The 20351-nt window shown below is 44.4% G+C and overlaps 1 protein-coding gene across 3 annotated transcripts in view; it reads right to left on the bottom strand.

Annotated features, from left to right (window-relative positions):
• Positions 1-11611, bottom strand: part of DENND1B (DENN domain containing 1B) — a 145184-nt gene extending 133573 nt beyond the window's left edge. For all 3 annotated transcript variants that reach the window (XM_086753071.1, XM_086753072.1, XM_086753073.1), the window contains exons 1-2: positions 11455-11611; positions 8850-8914 (exon numbers count right to left, since the gene is read on the bottom strand). In XM_086753071.1, coding sequence (XP_086609197.1) covers positions 8850-8914; positions 11455-11471 — 82 coding nt within the window. In that variant the 5' untranslated portion in view covers positions 11472-11611. The remainder of the gene's footprint in view (positions 1-8849; positions 8915-11454) is intronic.
• Between the last annotated feature and the right edge of the window lie 8740 nt (positions 11612-20351).

Raw genomic sequence — 20351 nt, 5'->3', positions numbered from 1 at the left:
TTCTTAGCTTGCATTTAAACAGAACATAAACACATTCACTGTAACAAAACACTCTTTCACATTTGCTTTTTTATATTGCATCTTAACCCAAGGATATAAAAGTTATCATCGTTCTTCAATACCGCAACTCAACTTCTGGAAACCGCTGCCTTTTCCTTTGCAGCTTCTGAGGGAGATGATGCTGTGTCTTATAACAGTAATTAGCACGGCTTCTCTGTGTCAAGTGCATTCTCACAATGCAGTTACGTTAAATCGAACATTTAGCATCCTGTATTTAAATACAAAGACAGGACATTTTTTCATTTAGCTCGTCCTGTTAGAGAGCAAAAGAACCGCCTCCTCCCAAAGGCGACTCCGTCTACAACACTGTAACTTTACGATATTGAGATGTGTTCTAAAACAGGTTCAAATGGTAGAACAAATAAAACCCTTGATGTGAACAGCATCTGAAGTCAGACGAATAGGAATTTCTTGTTCTCTACTAGAAGGTAAGCAGAAGCATTAATCATTCTTTGTGTCACTCTTTCCTATTCTGAGTTTAAGGAAAACTGCAATGGCAAACCAGCTATGGCAAAATACCTTGGTTGTGACGATTATGCCTCTGTGATGACTAAAACTTTGTATTAAAGTTTGTAAATATGTTCTAAAGCAAACACAGAAACCCTAACTTATTTTCAGACACAAGTTTGTAGTTTTAGCTAGGTTTTGATCTACATCTGAATACCCACTCCAATGTGTAAATAAACCAGATCCAGATTCAAACTTAGGAAACGTAATCTAAGGGCGTTGTTCAAGCCTTATTCCTAATTAAAGCTTTAATACTTGGACAGTACCTTCCAAACGAGGATTAAGAATTTTGCAAAGGAAGACAGCATGACTGTAAACTGCTGCCTTGGCTTTCCCAGCTCAGGAAGCGCAGATACCACACCCAAAATCTTGTTCAGGCCTTTTTTCTCTCACCACTTCTGCTTTTTCTCTTCTCTTTTCCATATAAAGTTCACTATTAAGTTTTAATCTTTCTTCCTAAACCAGAATCACAAAATGTAAGAAGTCTTTGTCCACCCAAATTATCCCATTCTAAATGCAGAGCTACAGTTCCAAGATACAGGGAAAAACATCAAAGGCAAATCTAAGACATTAATGTTTTCAGCATTTTAGTATTTTATCTGTCAGTCACGTAGAATCTTCCACCCTAGCATGTGCCTGTAACTATCACGTTCCTACCTGGATCTTGGAGTTAACACATGTAAGCCCACCACAGAAAATACAGACTCTTAACAAGTCAGTTGCAAAGTGCTGCTATGCTCAAATTGCTCTTACCACACAAAATCTTTTTAAGGAATAACAGTAGCACTTAGGAAAAGTGACTAGGAAAAATTATTTTGACTTCAAGAGGTTTTAAGCCCTTTGTGAACAGTTATATAGCTCTTCCCTTTGTAGCTCTGATCATGTTTTATTTTATTTACAATATCTATCCCAGCAGTTATACGATGAGCACGTACACCTACATGTATCTGCATCCCCAGATCGTATCACCAGCGGCAAAGGAAGCAGAATGAAAAGACTATTGCTGTGCACCAGGCAGGAAACCCTCCACTTCAGCCTCCTCGGGTCGCTGCCAGAGAGACAAGTGCCTTGTGGCTTTGCAAAAAGTATTTTAAACCTTGAAAGTTTAACCAGTTTTCAAAGCTTTTTAAGCACATTTTAAATACGCCGAACACAAAAGACCAGTCATTAAACTATATATAAAGGGAGCTAGCAGCATAACCTCCTTAACGGATGAACCTCTGTGCAAGATGGACTGCTCAGCGTGTGGGAGGGCAGAAGCATGCAGGCATCAACTCCAAAAAATATGCAAACTCTTAACACTTCCGAACACAAGCCAATTAAAAGCCCACAAACTATCCCCCAGGCAGCCATCTCAAGTAGCTAGGTACTAAAACAAAACCAAAATTAAATTTGAAAAAGCACAGAAACGTCAGCTTTCATACTGATTGACTACATTACATGACAAGGTTGCTGTTTCCAGCTGGTACTTAGTTACATTAATACCAGTATGTTCATTCTACTGAAGTGTACACAAAATTCTTTTTATAGCTAATACAAATATTAACTTGTTAACTCATCAAGTGTTTCCCTTCTAATTTCACTGCCCAAAACCTGATCACACTGCCGAAAGTGGCACATGGCATTACGTGGAAAAATGAAACGGTCAGGCAAACGCCCGCAGGGGAATAATTCATCTCTCCCAGCACTGATACCACGGCGCCTGCCCCCACGTTGCTACAGCTGGGATCTCTGGAGCAGAGCAGAGCCCGCTGCTCCTCCCGAGACCGACCGCCGGCTGCTGGGGAGTGGGGTCGTCCCTTTGCACCGAGGTCTCTTCTCCCCTGTGAAGAATGCAGGGGAGATAGGAGAAAGGGCTTCCTTGACCTCTTTCTCCAGCAGCTCGCAGCCTTCCCCCTCCTACACGCACATATCTGCACCCACCTCCAAATTACACATACATCCAAGAATTTCTGTAGGTTGGCAAAAAAATAAAATTCTGTAGGAAATGAGGCACTGAAAAGCGGCAACATTTTCCTCCACGCTTTTGCATCTGCGAAGAGAAGCTGAAAGCTGGAGTGACTAATGCTCTGTTTCTCAGGCTCTGGAGAATGAAAGGAAAAGGTAAAAAGCATCAAAATGCCAAACTTTATCTTAGATGCAAAATCATAACTGCCTTAATTGGTTTTGTTGTTCATAGTTCTCCAACACCCACTCTTTGCCAGTGACAGTCCAAACAGACAGAAGACACTGTTCATACCCTGAGGAGCTTTCCAATTAAATGGAAGAAATGTGAATATAATGAAAGTATTCATTTCGATACAACTGGAGGGTTTAAAGATTATCACTTCTGAAGGACTTGCAGGTATGCTTGCTGCTTCTACATGAGAGAGCTTCAGCCAAACTCTGGCTTACATTCCTTGGTTTTGTCAAAAAAAGACAAAAACGATGCGCGATCTCAGGCACTGCTTGCTTTTGCCCTCAAAACATTTACATAATCCTCAACAAAGGGCTGTGAAACGCTCTGCTCCTCATCAATTAATAATCCTGTAGAGAAACCAGGCTAGATCAAATGTCCTCTACAAGCTTTTTAGGTACCACCATTTGAAAATTTCAACAGGAAAAACAAGAAAAGGACATAGCACTAACCTAAATAACAACATGTAAGTGAGTTGGGGCAGGGTGGTGTTAAGCTGCATGAAACTTCAGAGGAGTACGGAAAGAAAATCTTTACTTTTTATGTACAAAAACTGCATCTCGCACTACAATCAGGTAGCCCATGTTCGGAAATGGCATCGTACAAACTGAAAAAGCATCTTGAACTTTTTATGGGTGTAAAATAAGTTCTAATACGATAACATTATACTTCAGACTACAAACCTAAAATAATACGAGACTCGTAAGAAAGCTTATCTAGTTCATAGCAATACATAGCTGCTCTTCATAGTCACCTGAAGAACTTAGTGTGCTTTAAAAAGTTAGAGAAACCAAACTTTCTGTAGGCAGGTACTCAATTAGTATCCTGTTAAAACCAACAGTGGAAAAGGCTGGCAGTATATAAAGAGTACAGCAAAAGTTTTAATTGCTCTTTTAAAAATACTGCAGACTTCATGTATTACGCTGATAGAATTATCTTTTAATCACATTCAAGTGATGCTCTGCAAAAAAAAAAAAAGTACAGCAGAGGAAAAGAGTTATCTGATCAGCACGTTACACCCACAAGCTCAGAGTTTGTGGTTAATAAACAACTCTCTGTAGTGAAGAAAATAAAAAAAGAAAAAAGAAGAAGAAGAAGAAAAAATAGTGCTTGCTCTGACCATAATCCTGAAAGCAGCTTTGGAAGACTCAGAATCAAAATCTAACCAAAGCTAGACAGGTTACCCATGGGCAGAACCACCAACTGCATTAAACTTTTTTCTTTTTTTTTTTTTTTCTCGGAATTGGGACCTTCCTGGAACTACATATCTTATTAGTACCTTACAGATCATAGAATCATAAAATCATAGAATGGTTAGGGTTGGAAAGGACCTTCAAAGGTCATCTAGTCCAACCCCCCTGCAAGGAGCAGGGACACAATGAAACCTCAGGCAATTAAATCAATTCTCACGGCTTTTCCTTGAAAAATTAATGAAAAGAAAACCCTTTAAAGAAAATAATCTAGAGATCATGCATCACTAACAGTTATCATCATCATTCTGGCACAGGCCACATCAGCTACAGGAGGTACTCATGCAAATCAACACAAACTATTAAGACACCTTCTCTGAAAATCACATATCCGGCCCTAGAGGTACGGAAGGCTTCCTAGGATTTAAAGGGGAAACAAGGGCAAAGCAATCAAATTTCAAGCCTTGCTCAAACAGTTGTTCTTTCCCTGAACAGAAAATAAACTGCCATTTCAAAGGGGTTTTCAAGTAAAACTTGAACAACTTCAGTGCAGAGTAAAGCAGTCCTAGACCCAAACCAAGACACTCGGTGATTTAATTTCCTGGATGGACCTGCACGCTCCGTGGAGCCTTTTCGCTGCTTTTCATATGTGCTATCATCAAAGAAGACGAAGGTGTAGCAAACAGCACTCTGTTAACCACACAAACTGAAACCAATTTGAGTCACCGTCTTCTTGGGAAACCGTGGACAGAAATGACGAAGACCTTATGCTCACAGAAGTTGTTGCATGTTGCCTTGCTACTGCTAGCTGCTGTATCTGCACCGCCTTTCGTGCTTGACCTCTGCAACCCAGTTGTAATAAAAATCAATACAGGGAGTACAGCTTACAGAGCGAGTTAAGTACCAACTTTATCTTTGCACATTTAACCAAAAGCTAAAGTGCAGACATACACGTGTGCATGCACATACCGTATACGATTGTGTACGTATAGATATGTAGATAAGCAGACACACTTTTCCAGGTGCTACTGGCACTGCAAACCAAATTCTCAATGAACAAATAGAGGGCTGTCAGAATAGCTGAGAACTCATCTCCCTGCCACTTAGCAAACTCTGGTGAACAGAAGTGAATCCATCCCAAACTTCGGCAAGAATCAGGTTACCAATTTACCCAAGAAAAGCTGTCACACTAACCAGTGCCTGTGTTTCAACCTATCACGTTAACTGATGCTTACCATGCTGCAAAGGACAGGAAGTTTGATTTTGGTACTAAAGGGGATTTTTCCCCTCTTTGGAACGTATACCTTGACTAAATAAATACAGCTGCAATGCAACGTGCAAGGCGACATCTTCAGTGTGGCATAATATCAAAAGCACTCTTTACTCTGAAAAGACAGTAACCAACATATTCTAAACTGTTGAGGGAATCATATCCTGTTTTGCACTCATAGTAGGCATTAAGTTCCTCTAATAAACAGATTTTTCTTTAACAAAACCCAAGTGAAGAATAAACAAAGCTTGTCAGCAACAACGAAAAAAAAAGTTAAAATTAATGCTACTAGTCCAATGGAGCACTCAATTTTAAGATTATTTACTTAAAGAGTACCCTTTTCTCTCTTCCTCCCAAAATGAGGAAAGGGGTAGAAGTATTAAGAAATATATGTTCAAGTAGGCAAGCTACTCTTAAATGACCGAAAAAAAAAACAAAACACCCCAGATATTCAATGGAAAAAAAAAAACAAAATTCAGATCCAACTACAACTCAAGACAGGCTAGCACAACCAAGTCTGTAAAGAATTCAGGAGCTACCTCCCATATATGAAGTGATAGATTTCTATTTACCTACAGGAAGTCTCTAAGGTGTTTACACTGAGTAGAAAATAATGTTGCAGAAAATTAGTGGAATTATATGAGAACAAATTTCATAATACATAAAACCTTGCTGCCTTTTGTGTATGTATTATCCTTTATAGCTGGAAGAGCCCTAGGACGCTGTCAGATCTGAAAAATTAACATTCCATGAGGGCTACGCTATAATTAGTAAGTTATCTAAAAATTAATACACTTTTGGAGAAGTATTTTAACAGTAGAATTTTTCATCATGTCACACTGTTGCAGGCATACAGCAACCAGGTAAAAACATCACCTTGTTAAGAGCTACACGTGCAGTAGGGCTACCTCAGTTTTTATTTGGTAGAACAGTTACACGCTGGCACGGGGAAATCAAAGTGCAGGAGAACACACTTTGCTACAGCAAAGCTCGGAAAGGAAAAGCTTAGAGGTACGTGTGGGTCACATTAAGGTCTTCCTCTCTCCCAACTCGGCTCCTCCTGCTGCTCACTCATGCAGGGAGATCATAATTTTGTGGCTGTGATATTTCCACGGCAACACCGGTGACAGTGATGTCGCAAATTCAGCCCTGACATAGCTTCAGGATGAAGCACACGGAGCAGATGGGATGCGAGGGAGAAGGCCCCTATTTAAACACAAATCTCCTTCATAAGAAAGAAAGAGGCATGGGCAAACAGGTGAATGGATCACGTTTTCAAGTATGATATATTCAAAAGATTATCCTAGCATGAAAATCTATTTAAAGGCAAGACCTACAATACAGGGTAGCTGTCAAATTTGTTAGGCCTTACAATAAACCAACCTTGAAAGCTCCCTGTTTAGCAAGACAAGCCTTGGGCTCCGTTTCTAAAGTGGCGGTGAAGACAATACAGTCATCCCTCGTGAATTTCCTTTAAATAACTTTAACATTCAGATATATTAAAATGATACATCCCTGTGCCCATAATAGTACAGGTAAATATGATGTCAAGCCCTCAGTGGCATGAGTTTGTTACCTGAATTACATAGAATATGAGAGAAATTAAAATGAATCCCAGCTGGGTCACCAAGTACAGCAGGATGGTAACTGGAATATTCACTCAGCACAATTTGGTCAGTGCTGATCTGTGGACTCATGCAAGAATCAACACAACCTCCAGGCCAGCTGACACACCCCTAAAACCATTGTTGGTCACACACCGCAGACTCCAGCGCTACCGGTATCACACCTCCTCTCTGCCTTTGGCCACCCCATGAACGAACAGCGACTGAGCCCACGCAGATTAGAAGGGATGATAGCAAAAAATGGAAGAGAAGAGAGCGCACCCTTCAACATGGTTACAAATACAGCCTCCGCATTCACACAGGTCGCAGCTCAAGGAGGTGTGTAGACTTCTTACATTCACAGAGCTGCAGGTAACGAGGAGTGGTTTCTTACAGCAGCAGAGGCAGAAAGATGCAAAACAAAAATCAGAAGGGAGATAAAAGGAATTAAAAGGATACAGATCCGTGTTTTGATCACAGAAGAAAAAAAACCCACGTTTTTCAAGATTTCAAGATGAAGACCTGAAAGGATTATCAACAGCCCAGGTCTCAGGATGGAAAGGATGAAAGGGAAGTCGAAGAAAATCAGCAAGTTGAAGCTGGGTCTAAGCCGAGATGCCAATGGGCCCACAGGAAGGGATGTCAGGCACAGACAAGTAGGGCTCACAGACATCATCTATGAAATTACTAAAGTAAAAACTGCAAAAAGGAGTGAACAGAAGGTAAAATGTACCATGATACAAACCACAACAACCAGAGAGTTAGGAAAGCTCATCTGACTCCCCAAACCATGACTGCACCAACAGCAAATCAAAAAAGCAGGCAACAAACCGAAGGATGCTGGCCAGTCACAAAAAAAAGTGAAAATACCCAAGGACTGACCCAAGATGTCATTCCACAACTAAATGAACAATCTTACGAAGAGGAGAAAAAAAGAAGAGAAAAAAAAAAGTACAGGAACTTGATATCTCAATAATAGTTAATATATAATAACAGGTACAGAAAAGCCTGTCGGGATTGTCAGCAAAAGACCTAAAGAACTACAATTGTTTAGATTCAACAAAAATGTTTTTTGTAAGCATATTAGGCACATACCCATGACACCACTAACAGAAACGTTGGCTGAAATTTAAAAAAAGGGAATAGTTTGGGGCTATAAACTTCTACAGGCTTCTAACCTGGCAGAGTAGTAAACTCTGGAAACAGCATCCGTTAGCGCAGTAGGATAAGAAACATACTCCATTTTAAGATCTGGTTTATTGGTTTTACAGTTGCGATTAAGACACAGCTGTTGCAGACTAACATGACTGCAACACAACCCCAACAAGACGACTTCTCTCCCTGTGTTTTTATAAGGCCAGCAACCTCGGATGAGAGCATGAACCGAGTTCCCACAACAGACTTTCTAGAGGTCACTTCAATTTCAGCACTGGAAATCTCATCTTCTGTTTACCCAAGAGGAAAAAAAACCCTCTCAGATAACTCTTGCACTACTACGTCTCTTTTAGCACGTGTTTATAGAGACGTGAAACTGATGGCTAATAGAAACTCAAGTCAGCGCTCATTGCTCTTTGTATCAAACCAAAGCAGCTGCCAAACACAAGTTAGAAAGAAAGTCTCCTTCTGTTGTTCAAAGAACTCACTTTCTCTCTGTCAAACCGATCAAAATTAATATTTCACTGACTGACAGAAGTCAATTGTTCTGCTAGAATGAAATCTTATTAAAAAAAAAAAATCAACATTTTAAGAGTTAAGAACTGTAGAAGACACATTCCAAGTCCAAGCTTTGCAAGTATTTCACTCAGAACAAAAATATTCTTACAGCAATCAAAACGAAAATATAACAATAAAAAACCACGCCTACTATGAATTAACATGTTAACAGTTTTGCTAAAAGGCAATAAAACAACCATAGTCACTTGCTCATACAATCCCAACCCAACAGCAGTTCAAAACACAAGATGACACTACATCAGGATGCAAACTTCTTTTTCCCCACCTCTCAGTTCCATAAAGACATATGAGCAGGCATGGTACATTACCTTCATTTTCAGATGCTTGGCATTTTACCTTCAGTACCAAATCAAAGGTACGTTCTGGATTTTCCCTAGAAGAAGCAAGCACAATTGATTAATCATAGATATGTTTCTGACAGTGTTTCTACCGTGTTAGATCTTTTCCATTCTATTTGTACAGAAGAAAATTAAAATGTCATTAAAATGAAATTAGAAACCAGTCTAGTTCTAAGGAAGAACTAAAAAGTCACATTTCCCTGTACAGCCTTAAAATAGGAATGAGGAAGATAAACAAGCTAAACTGTGTGATTTATTTAAGTGATACTGTCACTGCCTTATATACCAAATAGCTTCTAAGTCACTCCATCATAGCACACCTAACCGCCGGAAAAAAAAAATGCTACTAAAACCCTTATCACTCAATCTGAAACATATTAAAGGAGTCACAGGCAGCCTTTCCTAAAGCTATATTTTATTTTTACTTCATAGGAACGGCCCATCGTTAGACTTCCATTTTAACCCCACAAACGTAGCCACTGCCCTTTAAAGGCACACGGTTCCCACCGTAAGGCTGAGAACCGCTTAGCTCTTTCCGAAGGTATTGACAGATGACTTTGGCTTTAAAGGCTGAATCTCAGGTATGATTCAGTGAGTGAGAAAACACTAACGCAATAACTACGGGATGGACGCAGCCCCTAGCTAGCCGGGAAGATGGAGCCTCTCTATCTGCAGCAGCCGGCGTGGTCAGCTCCATGCGACGGCCAACGCCTCGTTCCAGCAAATACACTCCTGGTAATAATGAACTGCGTATGCTAGTAGTGATTAACACTCAACCTGATCCCAAACTAAATATTTATTAAAACAGCTCTAAATGCCAATACTCCACCACCCACCTCTCTCTGCCTCACAAGCACACTGCTATTTATATTAAAAACAAGTGGTATAACCGCACCCGTATCAATTATCTATTTAACCACATAAAAGGCTCACACTTGAACTCCCTTCTTGGTTGGGCTCCCCCTGAAGTCAGCTGGAATTTTAGGCAAATAAAAAAAAAATTTGCAAGACAGGGTTCCAGGTTTCTAGAATGCTTCAAATAAAGCAGGCAGCAAATTAATACACTGTTGTTTCTTTAAAGAAAGTTTTGAATGAAATCCAAAGGCCGAGCTGGGGAAAATTTCAGCTGTCACAAATTAATTGATTCAGTACGTGCCTCCACTGACCTCAGCGCCATCATCAACCGAGATACGCAACGACAGCCTAATTCAGGTTACGGAGACACAGCCCGCCCCTATCACAATCTTCCCTTGCATCACATTTTAAAGCATTTAGTTGGGAAAATCCCGTATCTACTGATCCTGTGTGCAGGAGATCAAATTCTGCTCTGAGCTACAACAGCCTAAACCCAGGATATCGGAGCTTCACTCTGGTATTAAAGTCTGTCCGTTGCTCCTCTGGCTGGCGAGCGGGTTCAAAATGAAACTGATAAGGCTTGGCTTCCTTGAACCACCCAGAACAGCGAGCCACAAAAATCCCCCCCGTAAAAGCAGCAACATCTCGCCATGACGTTACCCAAGCTCAGGCCCTTGGGTTATACTCTCAGGCTGCTCTCCCCGTACAGTCCTGCCAAAAACCCAGACCGTACAGTGCTGGGTGGTTTCCAGGTGGATGGGTTAAAGCGTTACGGGCACCGAGCGAGGGCTCCTGACTCAACCCCCAGCTGAACTACCCTCATGAAAGCTCTCTGAAGTCACACTGCCTTCCGTCTCTCACTACACCACTCTAAATCTGCTTTTGCAGAAAAGTGCTTCTAAGTTTACTCTTCACATCCCACCACGCTTAGAAGTGTCAAAAATGTGTCAAGCTAATCTGAGAATTGTCAGACTGTCTCTCATTTCCTTTACAGCCACCCGGTAGCAGCCTGCTTAATTCAGCGCGTGTTTACACCGAGGTTTTTGTCAATTCCTGAAAACCCTGTTTAACATCTTGTTGGTTTGCAATGACGGAGAGACCGGGGTGGCTCCTAATAAGCAAGGTTCCTGGGGGGAAAAAAAAAAAAAAATCCCTTCTGCACCTGCCCTACGCTAATGGCAAGAAGGTCTGTCATTACCGGACAGGTTACGGCCACAAACCTTCGCCCACCGGCGGCCGCGGCCAGCGGCCCGGCCCAGGCCTGAGGCGGGGGGCTGGGCCCGCGGGCGCTTCAGGAGCCGCCGCCATCTCACCGTCGCCCCCCCGCCCGCCCCAGAGCGGGCCCCGCTCCGCCCGCCGCCGGCTCCGGCCCGGCCAGGCCGCCCGAGGGGGAGCGCGTTTCCCCGGACAGTGTCAGGGCTGGTGCCGCCGCCGCCTCCTCCTCCCCTTCGCCCTGCTCCGGGGCGGGGGACGCGGCCCCGCTCCCCCCCGGCGCCGCGGGTCCCGCCTCGCCCCGCTGCCGGCCCCGCTGCCTCCCGCCCGCCCCGCTGTCACTCAGCGGCCGCGGCGCGCTCCCGCCGGGTGGGCTCCCCCCTCCTCCCCTCTCTCCCCTCCCTCCCTCCCCGCCCGGCGGGCCCGGCAAGGCCGGGGCGGCTGCGAGGCCTACTCGCCGCTCCTGGCAGCAGCACCCCCCCGCCCCCAACCCTCACCCTCAACTCACTTGAACCTGCTGTCCATGGTCACATCGCGGGCCCCCGGCGGCTGCTCCGGCGGCCCCCAGGGAGAAGCACCCCGCCCGGCGGGGGCGAGGGGGCAGCGCCGGCCCCTTCTCCCTTCGGCGGCGGGGGCGGCTCAGCGCTGCTGCAGCGGCGGCGGGCGGCGGCCCATGGCTGCTCCGCTCCCCCGGCTCTGGGCCGCGACTGCAGCGGAGCGGCGGCACCGCCTCCCTCCCCCCCGTCTCTCAGTTCCTGTTACAGCCGCTCCGGCACCTTCTGGGAACCAGGAAGCTCGGCGGCGGCCCGGGTAACCGCCGGGGCCGGTGTCACCTGAGCCCGGCGGGGCGGGGGGGAGCCTGCCCCTGCCCCACGCCGCAGGTGCGCCGGGCCCGAGTGGGCCCCTGCGGCCCCTCGGCGGGGAGCGGGCCCCTCGCAGGTGGGGTAGGGCCGGGCGTGGGCACAGCGACACGGGCCACGGGTGTGTGTGACCGCGGGGAGCCATTCACCCGCTCCCCAGCGCGGTCCTCGGGTCACCGTCTTCAGCTGGTGACATCCCTGTTGCCTTCTTTAGGCACAGCGGGAAAAGGGGAGCTTTTCCTACCCAAGGTCGTAACTGTTAATTTAACCTGTTCCGCTTTTATTTCTACGGCGCGCTAAACAAGCGCTCACCCAAAGCGTTGAAGGGGTGATGCAGCGAGGGAAGGCGCTGGAGCAAACGCAACCGTCCCGTAAACGCGCGCGTAAAGAGCTTTCTACTCCCAAGTGTTCCCAGGGAGGTGGGGAAGGAAATAAAAATATCGCCGTCCTTGAGCGGCTTCCAGGTCTCGTTCATCTGAGCAGCCAAACTCCCACCTGCACCAAGTTTCCTTCACCAGCAGAGTATCGCTGCAATGAGAAAACACCTAAAATAGGCTCTGCGGTACTGGGCCAAAGAAGAAACATCATTCTCTTCACTCTTCCGCCAGAAACTACTCATCGTATCAACAGCTAAAAAGAAGGAAAAAAAATGCAAGCCAATTAAATATATATATATATTAAACACATAAAGCAGCGCTAGGGCATTACAGAGGCTGAACAATCAAATATTCAAAAGTCAGGAAATTACAGATACTAACTTTCCAAAGCAATATCGTCTTGGCTTCATTACACATCCTACACACCTCACAGGATATAGATTAAATAATAATAAAACGTATAGATGTGCAGGGAAAACCACTGAATGTTGCGGCAGAAACTTCAGCTTTGGGATTTTCTTGGTTTTCAAGTACGTACCTTGCCAGCTTTCATTTTGCAATAATTCTTGGCTGTGTTTTAACAGCCAGTATTTGCAGCTCCCACTGAAGTGGGAAATTGTTTGGGGCTCTGTATCCTTAACACGTAACCACGCACTTCGTATAGTTCAGAGGTTTTATTAGGAAAAAATCAGCAGATGTGTATTTTTGTATGCCATGAGAGGCCCTTGAAGCAGGCAGCTTTAAAACGCCCGCTGTTAAATTTAACTTTTCTGATCGGATCAGTCTGGACTGAAGGGCCGGGAGACAGGGGGAGCGATGCCCGTCCATGCTCCAGCCGCGGCGACGGGATGAGCTAGGCAGGGAATCTCTGCCTCCCTTCTGCCCTCCATCTCTCCCCCCACACGTACTGTAAAGCCCACAGGATATGAAACTCACTGCTGCAAAAAAATGGCCAATGATTTAGCAAGGCTCAATTTGGCTTGGATGCTTATCCAAATATTCGTGGGAAAAATCCATTTGAAGTGTACTAGAAAGTGAAAAAAAAAAAAAAAAAGCTGTGTTTCAGGATTCAGTAAATCTGTATGTTGGATTACACTAAATATTTTATAAGCCTACTGTGAGTTTGTTTCTCTCGTCTCTGAAGCTGCTGACGCTTGCCACTTTCACAGACACAAGAGCAGTCTGGCCCGGCAGGCTGATCTGCTGTGCGATTCCAGGCAGCCTCTTGGACTGCTGTCTGGCTTGGCAGATACAACCAGGAGGTCCCTCGGAATTTATTTTATCGTAATTGGAGAAAAAATAGGTAGGGTTTCTTTCCCAAAGTAAATACATGCCTTGTCACTAGAGTAAATTGGCTGGATACGGGGACTAAACCTTGCCTGCCTGGAAGAGCAGGAAAAGTAAAGAAAGTTCACAATGAGAATAGAAGGTGTAGGAGGGCAAACCCTGTTGAGATGGGGCTCACATCTCCCAGAACTATTATCTGTTATTTCAGACTGTGAAAATGTCAGCGGACGTCTCTGCCCAGGTTACGCTTAGTTCACGTTTTCAAGACTGGTGTGCAGCCACAGCAGCTGTTAGCGGGAGATGGTGGTTTAGGAAAGAGGCTGGTGTTCAGAGCCGCCTCTTGCTGCTGCCTTGTTTTCAGCTCTTCCCTGGGAAAGGGTTGAGGCAGAAGGAGAAACTGAAAGAAAAACTTAATAGATCTGGAGATAATGGATTACTTTTGTATATTCTGAAGCCAGGAAGTCTGGTTTGCTTTCCTTTACTCTTTGTTTTTCCTTTCCAAATTAGAACCGTGAGGCAAAGGATGTTTGGGCTTTCCAGAGTCAACTGTTCTACCAGGTAATCCAGAAGACACAAAGCCTTTTTCTTTATGCTTCTGCATAAAGAACACTGCCTAAATTCTCTCTAAAAGGTTAGCATAGGAACTGACAGAAACGGATTTGCAGGAGGTGGAGGAGACTTTATTTCATAGATATGAGCGACTGAAAAACAGGTAATTTATAGACAAAGATTCCTACTCGATCTTAATTATAGTTTGCCAACTGCAAATACTCACTAGTCATCTTTGTAGCACTCTAATAATATAAAGGAGCCTTCAAACTGATATAGCTACTTACAGACACTATTCAGCTCTTATGTGCTGTCAGTAAAAGAGGTCTCAATGTAAATTTGATTCGACCTACAAGTCTCAGTTTTCTCCCAGAGCAGCTCCATCTCACGGATCAAGATAACGCGTCTCACACTTCTTAGTTTACAACCAAATTCCATATGGAAACATCAGGAGATGTAGTTGAAACACGCCAAGCAAAATCCAAAACCAAGCATCCACATCCTTTCTACTATGGAGCAATCTGCCATTCTCTGCCAAATCTAAACCATGTGGGTTTGGGTCTATAAAGGCGATGCAGAGCAGGGTTAGGATCTCAGAAAGGGATATGAGAAACAGGCAGGAGATGGCCGCACATCACGTCTCCTGGAAATGGGGAAGCCATGGAGAGAAGTTCCGTGAGAATCCAATGGCTTTTTTAAAGTTGAAACCGTTACGTACACACATTGAGCGATTTTCTTTTGGCAGGGAGAAGGTAAAAGAGACAAGAGGAGGGCAAAGCACAAAGCCTCTGAAGACACAAAGTGTTGGTAAGCATTTAGTGGGGGGAATTTGGATCCTCCCAATGCAAACTGCAAACACACATGCTTCATGCGAGGAGATCCACAGGGAGCGCAGGAAACGAAATTTACCTTACAAACAAAGGTGACCCTATGAAATAACGGGACTGACTGTCTCCGACTCTGTACAGGTCTAAATCTCTCACCCCAACTAAGTCCACCAAGGCTTTTTTTTTCCTTTGCTACCGGTTCTGAGGTAGAAGAGAGCTCTCACTTTCTCCGTAAGCTGGAGCGCACGTACTGTGAATTAAGGGACCATGAGTATTACCAAAGTCCTCCTTGGCCAGGTACATTTCATTTACTAGTAAAACATACTTTTAGTTCTCATTCCTTCAAATAAGTCACGGTTGGTTTGCCATCTCAGCAGCTATCGGTCCATCTCCTAACAACATCATCACCTTGTCGGACCTCACAGACTTGGAAAGCGTCTCTTAGAATGAAATATTGACCTCAGTGAGTGCTTGCTGTTCATTTTAAGGGGACTGGAGGTTATTTTTTTATCAGCTTGACTGACTCTTACATACTCATCCCAACTGGCAAATGAGTGGCAACGCAGTCTCCCTATGCAAAGTTCTCTAAATCCCCAAATTCACAAACATCAATTTCCCCATTAAATATCTTAGCCATAACGCTGTCATGAGACAATATTTAAAAGAGAAAATACTTTACTTTTTTGAGACACCAGATACCTATATTAGGTCATTTCATAATTCAGCTTCTTTAAAGATAGTCATTGATTTGAAATAGGTCTCTTTCAGGAAGCCTGTGAAGTTTATTAACTAAATACGTATAGTAAAATCACTTCTACAAATATTCTGCGCATTTATTGGCTCTTTGCATGATCCATCCAAACATGGGTTTTTTTCATCTTTCAATGTTATTCATTCAAAAAGCCAAGGTGAAAAGCTGAAGTTTTCCTGCTTAAGAACAGGTGATGATTTAAGGAAAACATGAGCAAAGGTGACGCCTTGAAAAGGCACAGAGGTGGCTGGGTAGGACGTTTGCATGGAGGTTACGCTGTGTTAAAGCTCAGGGATGCAGCATTCCCGTCGCTGCGGTTGTCCCTGCAGCCACGCCGTGTGCGAAGGCCGATCTGCCCGAACGCGGGCGCGCACAGGTAAACGCACTCATTCATTAATCAGGGAGAGAGCACTGCCTGGGTGGGAATGAGGATTCCCAGGCTTTCCAATCAATGTGTCCTACCAATGAGATGGAGAAAGCAGGTCTTCTTAATTAGGTCAGCTCTAATTGTAAGTTAAGTTTAACAAAGAAGCCGGGGGACCTTTTATGAATATGAGTTCAGACTAGAGAGTTCTAAGAGCTGAGTCGCTCAAAAGTTTCAATGTTTGCGAAATGGCCGTATTAGCTCAGAATGTGGTTTACTGGTAGTGTTTGCAAATCCTCAGTCTGATCCCTAGAACCTTTTGTTAGTTAGATTTCATCAAGACTAATAACCTACAGAAGATGTGAAGTATGTGTCTAGTAAGTATTCACAAGCCTTCATAAGGTTTAACCAGACATTTGCTTTACCTGTGCAGTTCTAATGTCTTATCAGTGTTTTGGATGTGAATTAATTTTAGGAACTTCAAAGAAATTAAAGACTGAAGAAAGAAATCGTTCCCATCTTTGCGTAAAAAAATATCCCCCCAAGAAAGGTTCAGGAAACATTGATGGCCACACTAAGGGAGTACAGCCAATTTTTTCCCCACAGTTAGTGATTATTGTGGAGATTTTTTCATCCTAGACGCTAGTTTTTTTAAGGATAAATTTTTTAGTGAAGCAGCGGGGCCAGGCAGCATCTTTCAATATGCACGCAGTCAGTAGAAGGACATCACTCATTCAAGTCATTTGCAAGTAAAAGTTTCTTACCAGATTGAATGCTTTCTTGCGGAATAAATTCAGTTCTGTTGAGGCAAGGATATACTCCTCACGCTTCTCAAATGTAGATTTTAAATGCTGCAGGTTGTAGGCTACCTGATGAATCTGGTACTCATTAAAACTATTGTGGGGCAAGAATTTTTTTGCCATATTTGAAAGTTATTTTTTAAAAAGTTCTATTCAAAGCAGTAAGAAACTGATTTTTGTTATCAGCCATAAAAATTTCATCCTGCTGCAATCTTTGGAATGTGGACTTCTTGCGGTGAGGCCCAACATACATAAAAAATAGGAACTGAACTTTATTAAAATGAGGATGTGTTTAAAGTCTATAAGCTGTTTTGGAAACTCTCTGCTGTGTCTACCAAAAAAAAAATTCCAAACAGTAAATCAAGCAATACGAAATATTAAAAGAACAGTTTCCAGCTGTTTATTTGCGACGGATTAAGGCCCTCTGTATGCACTGCGTCATTACGCAAGAGTATATACTGGCAGATGTTTTGTATGGAAATTAGTTATTGAAAAAGCCAGCTCCTCAGCTCCACAAACAGTATTTAATTTATAGATAGCCAATAGAGATGGTGCATTTTTATATTACTTGCATAAAAAAGATTTTTAAACGCCGTACAATTTCCCCGTCAGAATATCCTGCAGAATTTCCCTAGCCGACATTCCAATATTGCGGCTGACATAACGGGGAGCCCACAGAGCCAGCCTCTGGCCAGCGATTTGTCTTCATGTTTTGTTGTGGATGTTTGCTCATGATCATATCAGATAATTCAGTCATGCCAACCTTTCTTCTTAGGAAAAGGCGAATTTCCTCAAATGTAAAACTAATAATTTTTTTTTTTCCTAAAAAAAGAAAAATTACATCCCTGTGCAATGTGTGAATCCTAATGTAGGCATATAGCAGGCTTTTGGAGGAAGACTTCGTACACTTGTGTTGCTCTAAGGCTTTGTCATGCCATCGGATCACAGGTAACTCGCCGAAATAACACACACCTCTTCTGTAGGTTCCTTCATGAGGACAATTGACCCCATGATCTTTGTGCTGCATGACTACAAGCAGTTCAGACAGACGGTTTTAGATTCCTGTATGTCTTTGCCATCATTGACTCACTGCTGGGTCAGATACTGAAGGCACTCAACTGACTGGAAGATCAACAGATGCGACCGTAATCTCCAGTAATCAACTAATAGAGTCAACTGCCATATTTATCGGTATGCTTGCTGAGGAAATTGTTGAGTTTAATATCTAGCGAGAACGAGATTGCAAGAAGGAAGTGACAGCTCTAGAAAAGCAAGGCCAGTGGCCCATCCTTGGGACAGCCCAGCCCTACCACAGCCATGCAATGTACAGCTAACAACTTTAATTACTGACGCGCATACAGCTGCCTACCCTAACTGCTGGAGCTGTGGATCCACTTTAGGAGCAGAAGAATGGTAGGATGCTCTAGTCTTTGGCATTTGAGAGGATGTTCAGAAAGATGGCGACAGCTACCCTGTGCAGCCACCTCACTGCTGTATTTCAGGGCTTCGCTCCTCACTGGTGTGAAAAGGAACATGGGGTACTCAGCCGTTCCCAAATGTGACTGTAAGTCTGCCACAGGACCAGGCCATTTTGTTCTCAGAGTCTCAGGCAAACACAAAAAATTAAATCGTGCTGATATTCCTTATTTTGCACAAAATTCTCCATCTGTTGCTTTTCTCAATAGTTCCATTAGAAAGTCGTTTTGCTTTGTGCTCTGTTATTATATATTATTAACAGATGTTGGAGCAGAATAATGCATACGTGTTCCTGAGAATTGGAAGTGCTAAGCATAAGCCTCTGCGTGCTGTCCTAGGACTTGCTCGGGGCCTCATCCAGGTTGGTTCCAAGTGTCTCCAGGGGTGGAGGATACTGCAGCCTCCCTGGGCAACCCACTCGCTCCAGTGTTTGGCGACCCTCACAGCAAAAAATAAATTACTGTATTGAATTAGAATTTCTCATGTTCCAACTCATCTTTACTGCCTCTTGTCCTTCCACTGTGCACCTCTGAGAAGAGTCAGGCTCCATCTTCTCTGCACCCTCCCCTCAGTAGCTGCTACAACAGGGGGATTCCCCCTAAGGCCGCCTCTCCTTCAGGCTGAACAAGTGCAGTCTCTCCTCCGTCATCACGAGCTCCAGCACCTTGGCAGCCCTCCGCTGGACTCGCTTCCCTATGTCAGTGTCTTTCCTGTGATGGGGAGCCCAAAACGGGACAGAGCAAAGAAACAGAGGGGACTAACGGCTTCCCTTCAGCAGCTGGCTGTCCATTTGCTAATAGAGCATGGAGCGCCATCAGCCTTTTTTTTTTTTTGGCTGCAAGAGTGTATTGCTGATTCACCTTCAGCTCGTTGCCCACCAGGTCCCCCAGGCTTTGTTCTGCAATGCTGCGTTCCGGGCGGCGAATCCCCAGCCCGTATTGCGTTGGGGCCTTGAGCGAACTCCCCCTTCCAGGATTTGAGTTGGTTCAGGAGTTTAGCTGACCGAGTTCAAGGTCAGCCTTTTAGCTGATCTGAGCTGTTTGTTGGGGAGAAGGCTAGAGGCAGCCTCAGCAAAGGCCTGCCTGCCTCTCCGTCCCTCGGGAGCCGCTTTCAAGCAGAGGCTCTTGCTCTTGGCTTCTGCCTGAGCCGCACGGCAGCTGTGCTGCAGCTGTGTCAGTGCCCAGTCCCGTACCTCCCTGATCCTGACCTGCTGGCTTGATTTCCTGGCTTGACCTTGAACCTGCCTCATCACAACAGACTTGCTGGGTGGCCACTGGACCGAGGCTGACACTGGTCACTGTTTCCAGGCATATGCACAAGAAGCACATAAGCACATAAGGAAAAAGTCTTTACAATTTTTTATGCTGAGGGTGGTGGAGCAGTGTCCCAGGTTGCCCGGAGAGGCAGTGGATGCCCCATCCCTGGAAACATTCCAGGCCAGATTGGCCGGGGCTGTGAGCAACCTGATCTGGTTGGAGATGTCCCTGCTCCTGGCAGGGGGGTTGGAGGGGATGGCTTTGAAAGGTCGCTTCCCACCCAAACCATTCTGTGTTTCTGTAAGCCCTTCTTGTTGCCCTTCGCATCCTTTGCTAATTTCAACTCAGCAGAGCTTTGGATTTTGCAATTCCATCTCTGCATGCTCCAGCAGTGTCTGTATTCCTCCTGGGCGGCTGTCACCGCTTCCTCCTGCGATGTGCTTCCTTTCTGCGTCTGAGCTCGGGCAGGAGCGCCCTCTTCGCCCATGCTGATATTCTGCTACGCTTGCTTTACTTCCTGCAGATTGCAATAGACTACGCCTATGCTCTGAGGAGGTTGTCCTTGAAGACTGACCTGCTCTCCTGGGCCCCTTTTCCCTCCCGGTCTGTTTTCCATGGGAACTTGCCAAGACTCACAGTCATTGCAGCCAAGGCTGCCCTTGACCTTCACCTTTTCAACCAGTTCCTCCTTGTTTGTAACAGGTCCAGCAGAGCATCTCCTCTCATCAGTGCATTGTTCACCTGCTTCAAGAAAATGTCTTCAATTCCCTGCAAACACATTGTGTGATACCAAAGAAAAACCTCATCACGCACACTATAGCACGAGCAGGAAACACAGCTAGAGCTGTGGTACAACTG

Source organism: Chlamydotis macqueenii, chromosome 8, assembly GCF_036417535.1.
Source record: "Chlamydotis macqueenii isolate bChlMac1 chromosome 8, bChlMac1.mat, whole genome shotgun sequence".
Taxonomy (NCBI): Eukaryota; Metazoa; Chordata; class Aves; order Otidiformes; family Otididae; genus Chlamydotis; species Chlamydotis macqueenii.
Note: the sequence above shows the minus strand (reverse complement) of the source record. Positions and strands in the feature narration are given on the sequence as shown.